Below are 17762 nucleotides of genomic sequence, written 5' to 3'. Positions count from 1 at the left end.
ACCCGCAAATTGGCATCCCAATTTGGCAGACACGGGTGCAGGAATGCTGGGCAGAGTGTCTCTCCTCAGAATGAACTCCCCCCAGCACCGGGAAAGGGGCCTAGTTTGTGATGTTCCCCAGTGAGTGCTGCACAGATTGCACCAACACCCCATACTCTCTGCTCCTTAATGAAGGCCCTGAGCTGTTTATGTTCAATGGGTTGACGGTTCCGCTAAAACCGCAGCCAAAGGAAGGTCACAGGGAATAAAGTTAAATGTCGATCCTGGTAATATCTCCAGAGGAATGCCAGGCTGTGGTCCATGGAGGGCAGAGACTCTATCCCAGTACAGGTTGGGCGGGGGTGATATGTTGTAGGGTGATGATGGGAGAGTTATTCACTGACCCGGCCCTGCTGGGGTTACAGTCAAACACTGATTACAGACTGAGATCCAATTGGAAATGTTCATCACAAAAACACACCTGGGGAGGAAATGGAGTCAGAAACTGGAATTGGAGGGAAAATGATGGAAACATACCCGTTAATGTTAGTGACCTTTAACCCCGCAGATTGTCAGCGGTGCGGAATTTTTCCTGCCATCAATGCCTCCCGGACTGAAGAAGGGAAATATTCTCTCAGTGAAAGTCTGGGTGAAAGTGTGGAGATGGGACATGCTGTCCGCATTGTAAAATGACACCTGTCCGCCCTCATGGTCCAGGTACACCCCGATCTTCCGGGGCTTCACACTCGGGGTGAGGGGGGTCTGTGAGGGGGAGGTGCTGGCAGCATAGATGCTTCCGGGGATCAGCCACACAATCCAGTATCCAGTCTCAGGGCTCAGGACGAATGCCCCTTTCCTGCCGGCAGACTCTCGGGTCACTCCGACAATCCAGCCAGTCTTGTTCCCAACCTCCAGCTCCCAGTAGTGTCTCCCTGATGTGAATCCCTCCGATCCCAGGACACAGGCACAGGGATCAAACCTCTCCGGGGTGTCAGGGAGCCGCTGCCGTTTGTCTCCGAGTCTCACACTGGTCCGGTCCTCAGACAAGATGAGCCGGGGATGGGCTGTGTTCGGATCCAGAGTCAGAGAGGCTGGAGCTGGGGGAAAGTTAAAATAACAGTCAGTGATTTAAGCCGCGATTTCCGCTGCTTCGGCGGGTCGGTGGCGGGCGATGTCAGTGACTGGTCCTGGACTCGCTGCTGGCTCCAGCCCGCTGTCTGAAATTACTTCCCTGATTACACCTGTTAAGCCCCGCCTAGCGGGTTTGCCGGCCAATTGAAGGCAGCGGGTTTGATGACGTCTGGTGACGTTAGCCCCACTGCCAAAATGCTATTTTCCCGCACCAAACGCACCCACTGACCCCGCGAAAAATTCCTCGATAATTTCTTGATGAGATAGAATCAAACTCTGAGTGACATTCCTTTTTATATCCTTAGCCTTGCTGCATATTATTGAAAAATTACTTTGTCTCAGTATTGATCAGCACGTCTGGCAAGGTTGTTCATGACAGTCGAAAAATAGATCAAATAAGATGTAAATATATTTAAGATAGAAACGACAAGTTAATGGCTAAACTAATCAAATTCAGAGAGGACGAAACCCATGGTTCAGATGGATGCACATTAACATAAATGATAACCGATATGGCATTATTATATATTACAGGTTTTCATATTATATAAGTATATGGATGCATTGGAGGAGGTGCAAATTAGATTTACAAGGAAATAGTACCCAAGGGTGAGAGGTAATAATTATCAGGAATGTTTGACTGCGCTCTAGAAATGGGAAAGGCGAGAGGTGACATGATGGAGGTCTTTAATATTATGAAAGGATTTGTTTGGGTCGATGTCGAGAAGACGTTTCCACTTGTGAGAACACAAAAGCTATGCACCATAAATACAACAAAGAAACTAATAAATCAAACAGGGAATTCAGGAGAAACTTCTTTACCCAGAGAGTGGTGAAAATTTTGAACACACCGCCACATGGAGCAGTTGAAGCAAATAGCACAGAAGCAGTTAAGCGGAAGCTCGATTAACACATGAGGGAGGAAAGGACAGAAGGATATGCTGATGGGGTTAGATGAAGAGGGGTGGGAGGAGTCGCGTGTGGAGCATAAACACTGGCTTGGACTTGTTGGGCCGAATGGCCTGTTTCTGTGCTTTAAATACTTTGTAAAAGAAATCAAAAGCTGTGTCATCAAAACATTGTCAGCGAAACAAAGGGGCAAAACATGGCACCGGGAAGGCAGGTAAGACCCCAAGAGGGAACAGGTTGGGGGGAGGGGGAGCGTGTGGCGGGATGGAGCCCCTCAAATCGGGGGAGTGCCGAGGGAGGGGAGGTGGGGAGTTTTTGCCTGGGAGGAGGAATCACCGATTCAGTTATATCTTGAACCTGTTTTGTGATGAGCAATCTGGGCATTTTTCTAATGCTGCAGCCACCCGTCAGTCTGAAGGGTGAGAACATTGTTCTGTGTCAGCAATACGATACACTGGCTCTGTACCGAACCCGCATTTCTGGATCTGATGTGGGGTCAGAGACAGTTGCACTGATTTCACAAACCAGTTTCGATCTCCTTTTGGAGATTATTTCATGATTTTCTTTTCCTATTTTAACAAGTACTGCAGCTGTATTTCATTATTTAGATGTATTCACTCAACGAGACTTTTACAAAATCTGAAATTGGGGCGATAAAAACTCCTTACCTGGGCTGATGAACTCTATCATTTCTTTCCACGCTATGTACTGACCAGGCCCTTTGAATATTCCCAGCGGCAGATTCCAATCATCCAATGAAAGGAAATGATCATCGTCACTAATTCTGAAAATATGAAACATTCAACTCTAGAATTCTCGCAGTTGGTTCCTTTAACAGATTAAATAATATTTCAGTAAAGTGAACCTCATACCTTCTCTTCTGGGAAACTGCCTCCTGAAATAAAACAGAAACACAGAAAGTTCACAGGGAGGGTCTTGGGGCAAAAGTTGAGAAATCAGCATCATACACTATACATGACACACAGTGTGAAATAGTTCGTAAATAAAAAACAGAAAATGCTGGAAATCTCTGTGGGTCAGGCAGCATCTGTGGATCGAATATTAAGGAAGTGCAGAGGCACTGAAAGGGGGAGGGCAGGAAAGAACAAGAGGGAAGGTCTGTTATAAGGTGGAAGGCAGGACTGATTTTAGAAACAACAGAGATGATGGCTAAATTGAGATGGTAATGGCACAAGTTAGGAAACAAAAGACAAGTCTAGATGGGGTGAGAATGGTGGAATAATTTCCAGCTGTCGTGGGAAATAGAGAAACAGTAAAGATAAAAGAGGGAAGGGTGGTTTGTAAAAAAAAAAGGAGGGGAGAGAACAAAATATGGGCAGAGGTTATGTTCTGACATTGTTTTACTCGATGTTGAATCCAGAAGGCTGTAAATGTCTAAACGAAAGATTGGAACAGAGGAGACTGGGAGGAGACATTGAAGTGTGCAACATTGTGAGAGTCCTGGATGTGGTGGACATCAAGGGCCTATTTCCGTTGGTAGAGGGGTCAATTACGAGGGGGCATAGGTTTAATGTGGTTGGTGGTAGGTTCAGAGGGGATTTCCAGGGGGCATCTTCACGCAGAGGTTTGTGGGGGTCTGTAACTCACTGCCTGGAAGGCTGGAAATGTGGTGGGTGCCGGAAAAGGTGCTTGGATGGGCACTTAAAGTGCTGTAGCCCGCAGGGTCACCGAACTAGAACTGGTAATTGGGATTAGACTGGATATCCTCTTGTTGGCTGGCGCAGATTCAATGGTAAGAACTGCAGAGAATCGAATACGACCAGGCTGATCTCCTGGACTAACTCCGATCGCCTGGATCAGTTGGAGAAAGATTTTCAAGAGTTTTTTCCCCCAATTGGCCTGGGTTTTTATCTGGTTTTTGCCTCTCCCCGGAGATCACATGGCTCCGGTTGGGGTGGAGTATAGAATGTTTCAGTGCAAGGGAGTGTCACAGTAGTGTGGGGTGGAGTGGTTGGGCTGGGACCCCAAGCAACCTTCCAGGTGAAAAAATGTTTTACTTCTACTTCTTTCCTTTCCGCCATTGTTCATTGTTTGTCGGTTTATTTCTAACCTTCAGGGCTGCTGACTGAGGGCCGTGTGTGTCTTTGTCGGCCGGCTCGTACACGATGGGCAGAAATGGCCTCCTTCTGCGCTGTAGATGTCTATGTTTCTATGTTTCTATTTTTCTATGTGTTGCACTTCCTCGAGCTTGTGTTGAGCTTCGTTGAAACAGTATAGGAGATGGAAGACAAAGAGATCAGAGTGGGAGTGGAGCAGGGAATGAAAGTGACAGGCGGCCGGAAGCTCGCGGTCATGCTTATTGAATGAACTTTGGTGTTCAGCAAAGCCGTCACCCAATCTGCGTTTGGTCTCCCCAATGCAGAGCAGACCTCATCTTGAGCAGTGAACACAGGAAATTAAATCGAAAGAAGTAGAAGTTAATCATTGTATCACTTGGAAGGTATGGTTACGGTCCGAACAGTGGGAAGGTGAAGGGAAAAGGGCAGGTGTTGCATCTGCTGCGCTTGCATAGGAAGGTGCTGTGGAAGGGGACGGGGTGCTGGGGTGATTGCAGAATGGGCCGCGGGAGGTAGCGGTCGCTTCGGCATGCTGAGAGTGGAGGGGAGGGGAAGAGGTGATTGGTGGTGGTGTCACGCTGGTTGTGACGGAATGGCGTACGATGACCCACTGAATGTGGTGACTGGTGTGGTGAAAGAGAGGACAAGGGGAACCCTGTCGTGGTTCTGCGAGGGAGGGGAAGGGATGAGGGCACAAGTGTGTGAAATAGAACAGACATGGTCGAGGCCAAGTTAAGCATGGCGAAGAGGAGTAATTTTTGTGAGAAAAAAGGAAGACATATCAAAGGCACTAGTGCGGAAAGTGACGTCGTCTGAACATACGCGTCGGAGACAGACAAACTGGGCGAAATAAATTGAAACCTTGCAGGATCTTTACCGCTGGTAATTATTCCACCATTCACACCCCATCTAGACTCATCTTTTTTTTCCAAACTTATGCCATTATCATCTCCATTTGGCGAAGCATCCCTTTTGTCTCTCAAATTACTCCTGCCTGGCACCCTATCACAGGCTTTCCGCTTTGTTCTTTCATCCCCTCCCACTTTCAGCGCCCCTTAAGAATTAGCTACATGTACAATTGTTCCAGTTCTGATGAAGGGTCACAGACCCGAAACGATGACTGTTTTTCTCCACAGATGCTGCCTGCCCCGCAGAGAATTCCAGCGTTTTCTGTTTTGAATTCAAATTCCAGCTTATGCGGTATTTTTCTTTTGTATTAGTGTGAAATATTTCAGCTGTGCCAGTGGGAGGAAAAGGATATAACCAATAGTGAGAGGACCGAGTTTTTGTTTGTATTCACACCTGGGAATGAATTTGGAATAGTAAAATTGCAAGATATTTTTTCATGAAAAGCACAGAATCTCGGTTTCAGCAGTAAGTGGAATAGATAGCTGACAGACCCGTGGCAAAGTATGAGGAAGATGGCTTTCCACGAACTTCAGAATAATATAGATATTTAATAATGTTGAAAGCCTGGGTGTGTAACTATATATTATTGCAAAATCATGTACGGTTTCTGCGATTTATGTTTGAAGATAACATGCTGGAATTTATTAAGAACGTGGTAACAGCACACATAGAAAATCATAATAGGATTGGAAAGAGTCAGCATGCATTTATGAAAGGGAAATCATGTTTGGCAAATACGTGGCTGGAGAGATGGTGCAGGAGGGAGGGCTTTAAATTCCACTTCTGGGAGAGTTGGGATCTATACAAGCTGGACGGGTTGCACCTCAACAAAGTTGGGACCAATATCCTCGCGGGGGAGTTTGCTCGTCCTGTTAGGGAGGAATTAAACTAGCTTTGCAGGGTGATGGGAACGTGAGAATAGATTCCATAGAGAGGGAAGTAAAGCTGGAATTGGAAAGCAAAATCGTAGAAAGTGATTTTGAAGGACAGAGGAAACAAGGGATAGAAAGTAGTCAACAACGAGTTCTGGTTGTACGAAATGTTATATACTTCAAGAAAAGAGAATAACACAGATGAGCTGAGAGCACAGGTAACACTAGGGAGTAAGATATTTTAGCTATTGCAAAGATATTACCAAAGAGGGGCAGGTATGGCACCTCAACATTCCTCGGGACAGGATTTTAAGATGGGAGAGCGAGAGGGGTAAAAAGGTAGGTGTGGGGGTTCGCAGTATAGAAACATAGAAACATAGAAAATATGTGCAGGAGTAGGCCATTCAGCCCTTCTAGCCTGCACTGCCATTCAATGAGTTCATGGCTGAACATGCAACTTCAGTACCCCATTCCTGCTTTCTTGCCATACCCTTTGATCCCCCAGTAGTAAGGACTTCATCTAATTCATTTTTCAATTTATTTCGTGAATTGGCCTCAACAACTTTCTGTGGTAGAGAATTCCACAGGTTCACCACTCTCTGGGTGAAGAAGTTTCTCCTCATCTCGGTCCTAAATGCCTTACCCCTTATCGTTAGACTGCGACCCCTGGTTCTGGACTTCCACAACATTGGGAACATTCTTCCTGCATCTAACCTGTCTGAACCCATCAGAATTTTAAATGTTTATATGAGGTCTACTCTCATTCTTCTGAACTCCAGTGAATACAAGCCCAGTTGATCCAGTCTTTCTTGATAGGTCAGTCCCGCCATCCCGGGAATTAGTCTGGTGAACCTTCGCTGCACTCCCTCAATAGCAAGAATGTCCTTCCTCAAGTTGGGAGACCAAACTGTACACAATACTCCAGGTGTGGCATCACCAAGTCCCTGTACAACTGTAGCAACAGCTCCCTGTACTCAAATCCTGTCGCTATGAAGGCCAACATGCCATTTGCTTTCTTAACCGCCTGCTGTACCTGCATGCCAACCTTCAATGGCTGATGTTCCATGACACCCAGGTCTCGTTGCACCCCCCCTTTTCCGAATCTGTCACCATTCAGATAATAGTCTGTCTCTTTGTTTTTACCACCAAAGTGGATAACTTCACATTTATCCACATTATACTTCATCTGCCATGCATTTGCCCACTCACCTAACCTATCCAAGTCACTCTGCAGCCTCATAGCATCCTCCTCGCAGCTCACACTGCCACCCAACTTAGTGTCATCCGCAAATTTGGAGATACTACATTTAATCCCCTCGTCTAAATCATTAATGTACAGTGTAAACAGCTGGGGCCCCAGCACAGAACCTTGCGGTACCCCACTAGTCACTACCTGCCATTCTGAAAAGTACCCATTTACTCCGACTCTTTGCTTCCTGTCTGACAACCAGTTCTCAATCCATGTCAGCACACTACCCCCAATCCAATGTGCTTTAACTTTGCACATTAATCTCTTGTGTGGAACCTTGTCGAAAGCCTTCTGAAAGTCCAAATATACCACATCAACTGGTTCTCCCTTTCCACTCTACTGGAAACATCCTCAAAAAAGTCCAGAAGATTTGTCAAGCATGATTTTCCTTTCACAAATCCATGCTGACTTGGACCTATCATGTCACCTCTTTCCAAATGCGCTGCTATGACAGCCTTAATAATTGATTCCATCATTTTACCCACTTCTGAGGTCAGGCTGACCGGTCTATAATCCCCTGTTTTCTCTCTCCCTCCTTTTTTAAATAGTGGGGTTACATTGGCTACCCTCCACTCGATAGGAACTGATGAAAAAAACTATTGTAGCAGTGAAGAGGGATGATATGTTAGAGGGAGCATCAAACAAGGCCATATGCTTCAAACTGAAAAACAAAAAGGGGGCAATCACACTGCTGGGAGTGTACTAGAGACACCCAAACAGTGAGAGGGAGAAAGAAGAGCAAATATGTAGTCACATTTCTGAGGAGTGCAAAAATGACCGGGCAGTAATTTTATGGCATTTCAACTACCATAATATTAACTGGGATTAAATTTGTGTGAAGGTTATAGAGGGTGCCGAATTCCTAAAATGCATTCAGGAGAACGTTTTTAGCCATGATGTAGCAAGCCCAACTTGAGAGGGGGAGGTTCTGGACTTAGTTTTAAGGAATTAAGCTGGGCAGGTGGAAGGGGTATCAGTGGGAGAGCATTTAGATGCTCGTGACCATAATTCAGTTCGATGTAAGATAGTTGTGGAAAAGAACAAGGAATGAAAGTTCTTAATTGGGGAAAAGTCAATTTTGCTAAGGTGAGAGGTGATTTAGTCATAGTGGACTGGAAACAGCGAATTGAAGGTAAATCAATGTCAGAGCAATGGGAGACATTCAAGAAGGAGTTCCGGAGTGTACAGACTAAATATGTGCTCTTGAAGAAAAAGGGTGCGACTAACAAATCTAGAGCCCCCTGGATTTCTCGGGGCATACAAGGTAGGATAAAGAAGTAAAGGGAGGCATATGACAGATGCCTTCGGCTAAATACTGCAGAAGCTCTGGAGGAGCATATACAATGCAGAGGTAAAATTAAGATAATCGCAGGAAAGCAAAGAGAGAGCATGAAAATTTCGTGGCAAGTAAAATCAAAGAAAACACAAAGATGTTTTATAAATATATTAAGTGCAAGAGGATAAATAATTAAAGGGTAAGGCCAGTTCTAAACCTTGAGGTTAATCTGTGTCTGATGGCCAGAGATGTGAGTGTCGTTCTTAATGAACACTTGGCACCTGTTTTTACAAAAGAGAGGGATGATGCAAACACTGCTTTTGGGGAGAAGGTGTGTGAAATATTAGATGAAATAAACATAGTGAGAGAGGAGGTATTAAATGGTTTAGCAGCTTTGAAAGTGGATACGCCCCCAGGCTCGGATGAAATGTAGGCTGTTAAGTGAAGCAAAAGAGGAAATAGCAGAGGCTCTGACCATCATTTTCCAATCCTCTCTGGCTTTAGGTGTGGTGCATGAAGACTGGAGAACAGCTCATGTGGAACCTTTGATTCAAAGAGGAGAAAGGGATAGACTGAGTAACTATAGGCCTGTCAGCCTAACGTCGGTGGTGGGAAAAGTATTGGAAAAAATTCTGAAGGTCAGGATACATCTTCGTTTGGAAAGACACGGATTAATCAAGGATAGTCAGCACAGATTTGTTAGGGGAAGATCTTGTCTGACTGACCTGATTTTGATAACGTCCCACATGGCAGACTGGTCGCGAATGTAATAGCCAACAGGATCCAAGGTAAACTGGGAAATTGGATTCAAAATTGGCTCAAAGGCAGGAAGCAGAGGGTAATGGTTGATGGGTGTTTTTGTGACTGGAAGGCTATTTCCTGTGGGGTTCCGCAAGACTCAATATTAGATCCCTTGCTTTTTGTGATACATGTCAATGATCTAGACTTGAATATAGTGGATATGATTTAGAAGTTTGAAAATGATACTAAAATAGGCTGTGTGGTTGATAATGACGAAGAAAGTATAGACTGCAGGAAGATACAATTGTTTAGGTGGGCAGAATGATGACAAATGGAATTCAATCCGGAGAAGTGTGAGATAATGAATTTGGGGAGAGCTAACAAGGGAAGGGAATACACATTAAATTGTAGGACACCTAGAAGTGCAGAAGAACAAAGCAACGTTGGAGTGCATGTCCACAGATCTCTGATGGTAGCAGGCCAGGTATGTATGATGGTTAAGAAGGTATACAAAATGCTACCTTTATAAGTCGAGGCATAGATTACAAGAGGAGTGGGGTTATGCTTGCACTGTCCAAAACATTGGCTAGGCCACAGGTACTGCATGCAGTTCTGGTCTGCGCATTATAGGAAGGATGTGATTGCACTGGACACGGTACAGAGGAAATTTACAGGAATGTTGCCTGTAGTGGAGAATCATAGCTATGAGGACACATTGGATAGGCTGGGTTTATTTTCCATGGCATTGAGGAAGCTTAGTGGAGACCTTATTGACCTGTATAAAATTATGAGGGACCTAGATATAGTGGATATAAAGTCTCTATTTCCCGTAGCAGAGGGGTCAACAACCAGGGGCCATTAATGTAAAGTAATTGTTAGAAGGTTTTGTGGGGAAATTCTTTCACCGAGAGGATTGTGGGGGTCTGGAACTCACTGGCTGAAAGGGTGATAGAGGCAGAAACCCTCGCCACATTTAGAAAGTACTTGGATGTGCACGAGGTGCTGTAACCTGCAGGGATATGGACCTAGAGTTGGAAAGTGGGATTCGGCTGGATTGCCTCTTGTTGGCCGGCACAGTCTTCTTCTGTGCTGTAAATTTCTTTGATTCTATGGTGAAATATGTTACAGTCTTTTGAGGATGTAACTAGTAGAATAGATAAGGTTGAACCAGGGGATGTGGTTTATTTGGATTTCCGGAAGGCATTCGATAAGGTGCCGCGCAAGAGGTAATTAAAAAAAATGCAGCCTCATGTGACTGGAGGTAATATACTAGCATGGATTGAGGATTGATTAATGGAGAAAAAACAAAGATTAGGAATAAGCAGTGTTGGCAGGCTGTAACTAGTGGGGTGCTGCAAGGATCGGTTCTTGCCAGCCCAATATATCAAAGGTTTGGATGAGGGGGACCAAATGTAATATATCCACGTTTCCTGATGATATAAACCTAGGTTGGAATGTAAGTTGTGAGGTTGATGCAAAGGACTTCAAGGAGACATGGACAGGCTAAGTCAATGGCCAAGAACATCGCAACTTGAATATAATGTGGAGATATTGAAGTTTTATATTTTGGTAGGAAAAATAGAAATGCGAAGTCTGTTTCCAATGGTGAAAGATTGGGACATGTTGGTGTTCAGAGGGAGCTGGATGTTCTTATACTCGAATCATTGAAAGTTAACTTGCATTTAGGGTTAGGATTAGGGTTAGGTACAGTAAGCAATTAAAGAAAACAAATTGTATGTTGGCCATTATTACAAGAGAATTTGTGTATGAGAGTAAAGGTAGTTTATTGCAGTTACATAGGGGCCTGGTGAGGCCGCACCTGGAGTAATGTGCACAGTTTTGGTCTCCATATCTAAAGAAGGTATATTTGCAATAGTGGGAGAGCAACGAGGGTTCACCAGACTGATTCCTGTGATGGGGGATTGCCCTATGAGGAGAGATTGAGTAGACTCAGCCTATCTTTCTATAGTTTAGAAGAATGAGAGGTGACCTCATTGAAACATACAAATTTGTTACACGGCTAGACCGGGTGGATGCACGGATGATATTTGTAATGACTGGGGAGACTGGAACCAGAAGTCATAGTCTCAGAATAAGGGGTCAGCCATTGAGATGAGGGGAAAGGTCTTCACTCAGAGGATGCTGAACCCTTGGAATTCTCTACCCGAGAAGGTAGTGGAGGCTCAGTCTTTGAGTACATTCAAGGCAGAGATCGATAGATTTTTGAATATTAATGGTATCAAGGGATATGGGAACAGTGCAGGAAAGTGGAGTTGAGGTAGAAGATTTGCCATCAATTATTGAATGGTGGAGCAGACTGGAGGGTTCGAATGGCCTACTCCTGCTACTAATTCTTATGTCCGTATGTTCTTAAAGTAATCAGACATAACTGTGATGTTCCAACTTCTTGCACAATCATTACACAATAAGATCAAATGTGGGGATGTAAAAACGTATTTCGATTTCATTTTATAATCAGTCTGTCCACATTTTGACACATCTATGACGAAATGCTACGCCTACACTTACATTAACAGTTCGTTATGCCTACAGCCACCTATCCTGTAGTTGCACAGTCACCCACTGCTGGTGGCACAGCACCTCCACAGGCAGGGGCTTGTAGTTGTAAACTGTCATGTCTGCATAATACAATGTGAATATAAATGTCGACACAGCAATTTATAATGGAACAAAATGCAGAACACCTTAGATAGTGGAAGATAGATAGGTGCGAGCAGACAGCATGCATGCCTGCCGCCTCTTACCTGGTTTTAAAAGCAGAACCTATCACCAGGATAGTTTTGTGCATGTGTGTTCTGTCCCTATCCAATGGGGGATTAGAAGTTAGCAGCAACAGAGCTTGGGTCTGAATGTAATATAATGTATCCCTACATCAAGACACTCTTACTTCTCTCTCTCTCACACTCACATAGATTGGCATAAGGCCAGGAATCTAACATGACGGTAACTAGAATGTGATATAATGTTGGAAAGTGTGAGGTCATGCACTTTGGCAGAAAAAATCAATGCAAATTACTATTTAAATGGAAAAAGATTGCAAAGTGCTGCAGTACAGCGGGAACTGGGATACTTGTGCATGAAACACAAAAGGATAGTATGCAGGTACAGTAAGTGATCAGGAAGGCCAATGGAATCTTGGGCTTTATTGGACAGGGGATTGAGAATGAAAGCAGGAAATTCTTGCTACAGCTATACATAGAAACGTAGAAACATAGAAAATAGGTGCAGGAATAGGCCATTCGGCCCTTCGACCCTGCACCACCATTCAATAAGATCATGGCTGATCATTCCCTCAATATCCCTTTCCTGCTTTCTCTCAAAACCCCTTGAACCCCTTAGCCTTCAGGGCCATATCTAACTCCCTCTTGAATATATCCAATGAACTGGCATCAACAACTCTCTGCGGCTGGGAAGTCCATAGGTTAACAATTCTCTGAGTGAAGAAGTTTCTCCTCATCTCAGTCCTAAATGGCCTACCCCTAATCCTAAGACTATGCCCCCTGGTTCTGGACTTCCCCATCATTGGGAACATTCTTCCCGCATCTAATCTGTCCATTCCCGTCAGAATCTCATGAGATCCCCTCTCATCCTTCTAAACTCCAGTGAATAAAGGCTCAGTTGATCCATTCTCTCCTCATATGACAGTCCAGCCATCCCTGGAATCAATCTGGTGAACCTTTGCTGCACTCCCTCAATAGCAAGAACGTCCTTCCTCAGATTAGGAGACCAAAACTGAACACAATATTCCAGGTGAGGCCTCACCAAGGCTCTGTACAACTGTGGTAAGACCTCCCTGCTCCTATGCTCAAATCCCATAGCTATGAAGGCCAACATACTATTTCACGCCTTCACCGCCTGCTGTACCTGCATGCCCACTTTCAGTGACTGATGAACCATGATACCCAAGTCTCGTTGCACCTCCCCTTTTCCTAATCTGCCGCCATTCAGATAATATTCTGCCTTCGTATTTTTGCCCTCAAAATGGATAACCTCACATTATCCACATTATACTGCATCTGCCATGCATTTGCCCACTCACCTAACCTGTCCAAGTCATCCTGCAGCCTCTTAGCATCCTCCTCACAGCTCACACCACCACCCAGTTTAGTGTCATCCGCAAACTTGGAGATATTACACTCAATTCCTTCATCTAAATCGTTAATGTATATTGTAAAGTGCTGGGGTGCCAGCACTGAGCCCTGCGGCACTCCACTAGTCACTGCCTGCCATTCTGAAAAGGACCCGTTTATCCCGACCCTCTGCTTCCTGTCTGCCAACCAGTTCTCTATCCAGGTCAGTACCTTACCCCCAGTACCATGCGCTTTGATTTTGCACACCAATCTCTTGTGTGGGACCTTGTCAAAAGCCTTTTGAAAGTCCAAATATATCACATCCACTGGTTCTCCCTTGTCCACTCTGCTAGTTACATGCTCAAAAAATTCCAGAAGATTTGTCAAGCATGATTTCCCTTTCATAAATCCATGCTGACTTGGTCCAATCCTTTAACTGCTTTCCAAATGCGCTGCTATTTCATTCTTAATGATTGATTCCAACATTTTCCCCACTACTGATGTCAGGCTAACTGTCTATAATTTCCTGTTTTCTCTTTCCCTCCTATTTTAAAAAGTGGTGTTACATTAGCTATCCTCCAGTCCATTGGAACTGATCCAGAGTCGATCGGTTGTTGGAAAATGATCACCAATGGTTCCACTATTTCTAGGGCCAATTCCTTAAGTACTCTAGGATGCAGAATATCAGGCCCCGGGGATTTAATGGTTTTCAATCCCATCAATTTTCCGAACACAATTTCCCGCCAGTAAGGATATCCTTCAGTTCCTGCTTCTCAATAGATCCACTGTCCCCTAGTACATTCGGAAGCTTATTTGTGTCACCTTTCGTGAAGACACAACCAAAGTGTTTGTTCAATTGGTCTGCCATTTCTGTGTTCCCCATTATAACTTCACCTGAATCCGACTGCAAGGAACCTAAGTTTGCCTTCACTAATCTTTTTCTCTTCACATATTAATAGAAACTTTTCCAGTCAGTTTTTATGTTCCCTTCAAGCTTCCTCTCGTACTGTATTTTCCCCCTCTTAATTAAACTCTTAGTCTTCCTCTGTTGAATTGTAAATTTCTCCCACTCCTCAGGTATTTTGCTTTTTCTGGCCAATTTATAAGCCTCTTCCTTGGCTTTAACACCATCCTTAATTTCCCTTGTTAGCCATGGTTGAGCCACCTTTCCCGTTTCATTTTTACTCCAGGCAGGGATGTACAATTGCTGAAGTTCATCCATGTGATCTTTTAATGCTTGCCATTGCTTATCCACCGTCAACCCTTTAAGTATCCTTTGCCAGTCTATTCTAGCCAATTCATGCCTCATACCGTCGAAGTTACCTTTCCTTAAGTTCAGGGCCTTAGTTTCCGAAATAACTGTGTCACTCTTCATCTTAATAAAGAATTCTACCATATCATGGTCACTCTTCCCCAAGGGCACAACAAGATTGCTAATTAGTCTCTTCTCATTTCGCATCACCCATTCTAGGATGGCCAGCTCTCTCGTTGGTTCCTCGACATATTGGTCGAGAAAACCATCCCTAATATACCCCAGGAAATTCTCCTCCACCGCATTGCTATTAGTTTGGTTAGCCCAATCAATATGTAGATTAAAGTCGCCCATGATAACTGCTGTACCTTTATTGCACACTTCCCTTATTTCTTGTTTGATGCTGTCCCCAGCATCACTACTATTGTTTGGTGATCTGTACACAAATCCCACTAGCGTTTTCTGCCCTGATGTCGCCGAATGGCCAGCATATATTTAAATAAAAAAAGGAATTACCTTCAGAAATGAGACTGTGTCTTGCTCCTCCATCTGTCTCTGTAACTCGGATATCTCTCGATTAATACCATTTAACTTCTGTTGGATTCCACTGAGGTTTTTTTCCATTGTAGCTAGAATATCGCCCTCTTGTTCCCTGAGATCTCGGATCAAATGCTGCTCTTTCTCAGTGAGAATCTGGTGCATTTTAGCGAACTCGGATGTGATGTGGGTCTGCAGAATGCTCGACTGTTCCTACCAAATGAAATGTGAAACATAATTAATGTACCGCGATAAAGGGAATAAAACTAACCGAGATCCCAGTAAACCAGCACAGGGAGACCTTACCCTAACTCCGGAAATCTGCTGTTCCTGCCGCCGTGCAGTGTCCAGAGCCGAATCCTTTCTCTTTGTAGCCGATCCCAGGGATGATTTCAGTTTATCCTGGAATTGGAAATTAACTGAATGTAAAGTTTAAACACAAAACAGATTTTAAAAATGTTGCCAGAGATTCTACCCTCCCATTTTACCCTGTACAACTGCGCAGCCTCGTCTATCGGCATGAACTTGTGGGACTTGTGACCCCTAGGGTCTTCAGCAACAAGACACCTCACACAAAGCAGTTTCTTGTCAGTTTCACAAAACAGCGTCAGGTCTTCCTGATGTTCCTCACAGTGAAGTTTACTGCCCTCCTCTTTCGGATACAGGCTTAATTTTCGAGCTTTCTCGGCTAGATTCGCCAATGCCCAATTAACCTTGAGGTTTACTTCCGGAAACTCTTCTCTACATTCCGGGCAGCAGTTTGTCTCCTTCTTTCGCCAAAACTGTGTGATGCAGGAGCGGCAGAAGTTGTGCCCACACTCCAGTATTACCGGGTCGGTGAAGAAATCAATACATACGGGACAAATTGCCTCCTCGGCCAAACACTCGGACGGCTGTGTGGAAGCCATGTTCTCTCTCAGCACTTGCTGATTCAAACCGCTTTTGGGTTCAATGTTCGGGTTCAATGTTCAACCGCTCCCAGTTTCAAACTTTCTTTAAAGGGAGGAGCCAGATTGAGTTTCAGCACGTACTGCGCCACCTGTTCAGCACTGATGTGTTTACCAGAGCACAGAGGTGAACACCTATCAGGGCTGGGAACTCAACATCCAGGGGTATTCAACATTCAGGAAGGATAGAATAAAAGGAAAAGGAGGTGGGGTAGCATTGCTGGTTAAAGAGGAGATTAATGCAATATTTTGGAAGGACATTAGCTTGGATGATGTGGAATCTATATGGGCAGAGCTGCAGAACACCAAAGGTCAAAAAGGTTAGTGGGAGTTGTGTACAGACCTCCAAACAGTAGTAGTGATGTTGGGGAGGGCATCAAACAGGAAATTAGGGGTGCGTGCCATAAAGATGCAGCAGTTATCATGGGTGACTTTAATATGCACATAGATTGGGCTAACCTAACTGGAAGCAATACGGTGGAGGAGGATTTCCTGGAGTGTATAAGGGATGGTTTTCTTGACCAATATGTCGAGGAACCAACTAGTGGGGAGGCCATCTTAGACTGGGTGTTGTGCAATGAGAGAGCATTAATTAGCAATCTCGTTGTGCGAGGCACCTTGGGGAAGAGTGATCATAATATGGTGGAATTCTACATTAGGATGGAGAATGAAACAATTAATTCAGAGACCATGGTCCAGAACTTAAAGAAGGGTAACTTTGAAGGTATGAGGTGTGAATTGGCTCGGATAGATTGGCGAATGATACTTAAGCAGTTGACAGTGGATGGGCAATGGCAGACATTTAGATACCACATGGATGAACTGCAACAATTGTACATCCCTGTCTGGGGTAAAATTAAAAAAGGGAAGGGGACTCCACCGTGACAATCAAGGAAAATCAGGGATAGTATTAAAACCAAGGAAGTGGCATACAAATTGGCCAGAAATAGCAGCGAACCCGGGGACTGGGAGAAATTTCGAACTCAGCAGAGGAGGACAAAGGGATTGATTAGGGCAGGGAAAATAGAGTACGAGAGGAAGCTTGCAGGGAACATTAAGGCGGACTGCAAAAGCTTCGATAAATATGTAAAGAGAAAAGGGTTAGGAAAGACAAACGTAGGTCCCCTGCAGTCAGAATCAGCGGAAGTCATAATGGGGAACAAATAAATGGCAGACCAATCGAACAAGTACTTTGGTTCGGTATTCACTAAGGAGGACACAAACAATTTTCCGGATACAAAAGGGGTCAGATGGTCCAGTAAGAAGGAGGAACTGAGGGAAATCCTTATTATTCGGTAAATTGTGTTGGGGAAATTGATGGGATTTAAGGCCGATAAATCCCCAGGGCCTGATGGTCTGCATCCCAGAGTACTTAAGGAGGTGGCCTTGGAAATAGCGGATGAATTGACAGTAAATTAAAATATTCCATGGACTCTGGATCAGTTCCTATGGAGTGGAGGGTAGCCAATGTAACCCCACTTTTTAAAAAAGGAGGAAAAGAGAAAACAGGGAATTATAGACCAGTCAGCCTGACATCGGTAGTGGGTAAAATGATGGAATCAATTAGTAAGGATATCATAGCAGCGCATTTGGAAAGAGGTGACATGATAGGTCCAAGTCAGCATGGATTTGTGAAAGGGAAATCATGCTTGACAAATCTTCTGGAATTTTTTGAGGATGTTTTTAGTAGAGTGGAAAAGGGAGAACCAGTTGATGTGGTATATTTGGACCTTCATAAGGCTTTCGACAAGGTCCGACACAAGAGGCTAATGTGCAAAGTTAAAGAACATG

General features: G+C 44.4%; 1 protein-coding gene across 1 annotated transcript; it reads right to left on the bottom strand.

The window, feature by feature from the left end:
• Positions 1-525: 525 nt before the first annotated feature.
• On the bottom strand, positions 526-15932 carry LOC139229620 (nuclear factor 7, brain-like). The gene is made up of 6 exons (XM_070861132.1): positions 15513-15932; positions 15331-15426; positions 15004-15237; positions 2892-2914; positions 2688-2803; positions 526-1076 (listed from the first exon to the last, which is right to left on the bottom strand). Exons 1-6 carry the CDS (start codon positions 15930-15932, stop codon positions 526-528), a joined length of 1440 nt encoding a protein of 479 aa, XP_070717233.1.
• Positions 15933-17762: the final 1830 nt, after the last annotated feature.

The sequence above is a fragment of the Pristiophorus japonicus genome, chromosome 19 (assembly GCF_044704955.1).
Source record: "Pristiophorus japonicus isolate sPriJap1 chromosome 19, sPriJap1.hap1, whole genome shotgun sequence".
In the NCBI taxonomy this organism is placed as follows: Eukaryota; Metazoa; Chordata; class Chondrichthyes; family Pristiophoridae; genus Pristiophorus; species Pristiophorus japonicus.
This window is presented reverse-complemented; position numbering and strand designations above follow the sequence as displayed.

Coding starts and splice junctions, on each gene's coding strand:
- LOC139229620 (XM_070861132.1), bottom strand. CDS start 15,932: ATGGCTTCCACACAGCCGTCCGAGTGTTTGGCCGAGGAGGCAATTTGT. Junction 2,804..2,891: donor GCAGTTTCCCAGAAGAGAAG/GTATGAGGTTCA, acceptor TCATATTTTCAG/AATTAGTGACGATGATCATT. Junction 1,077..2,687: donor GATAGAGTTCATCAGCCCAG/GTAAGGAGTTTT, acceptor ACTTTCCCCCAG/CTCCAGCCTCTCTGACTCTG.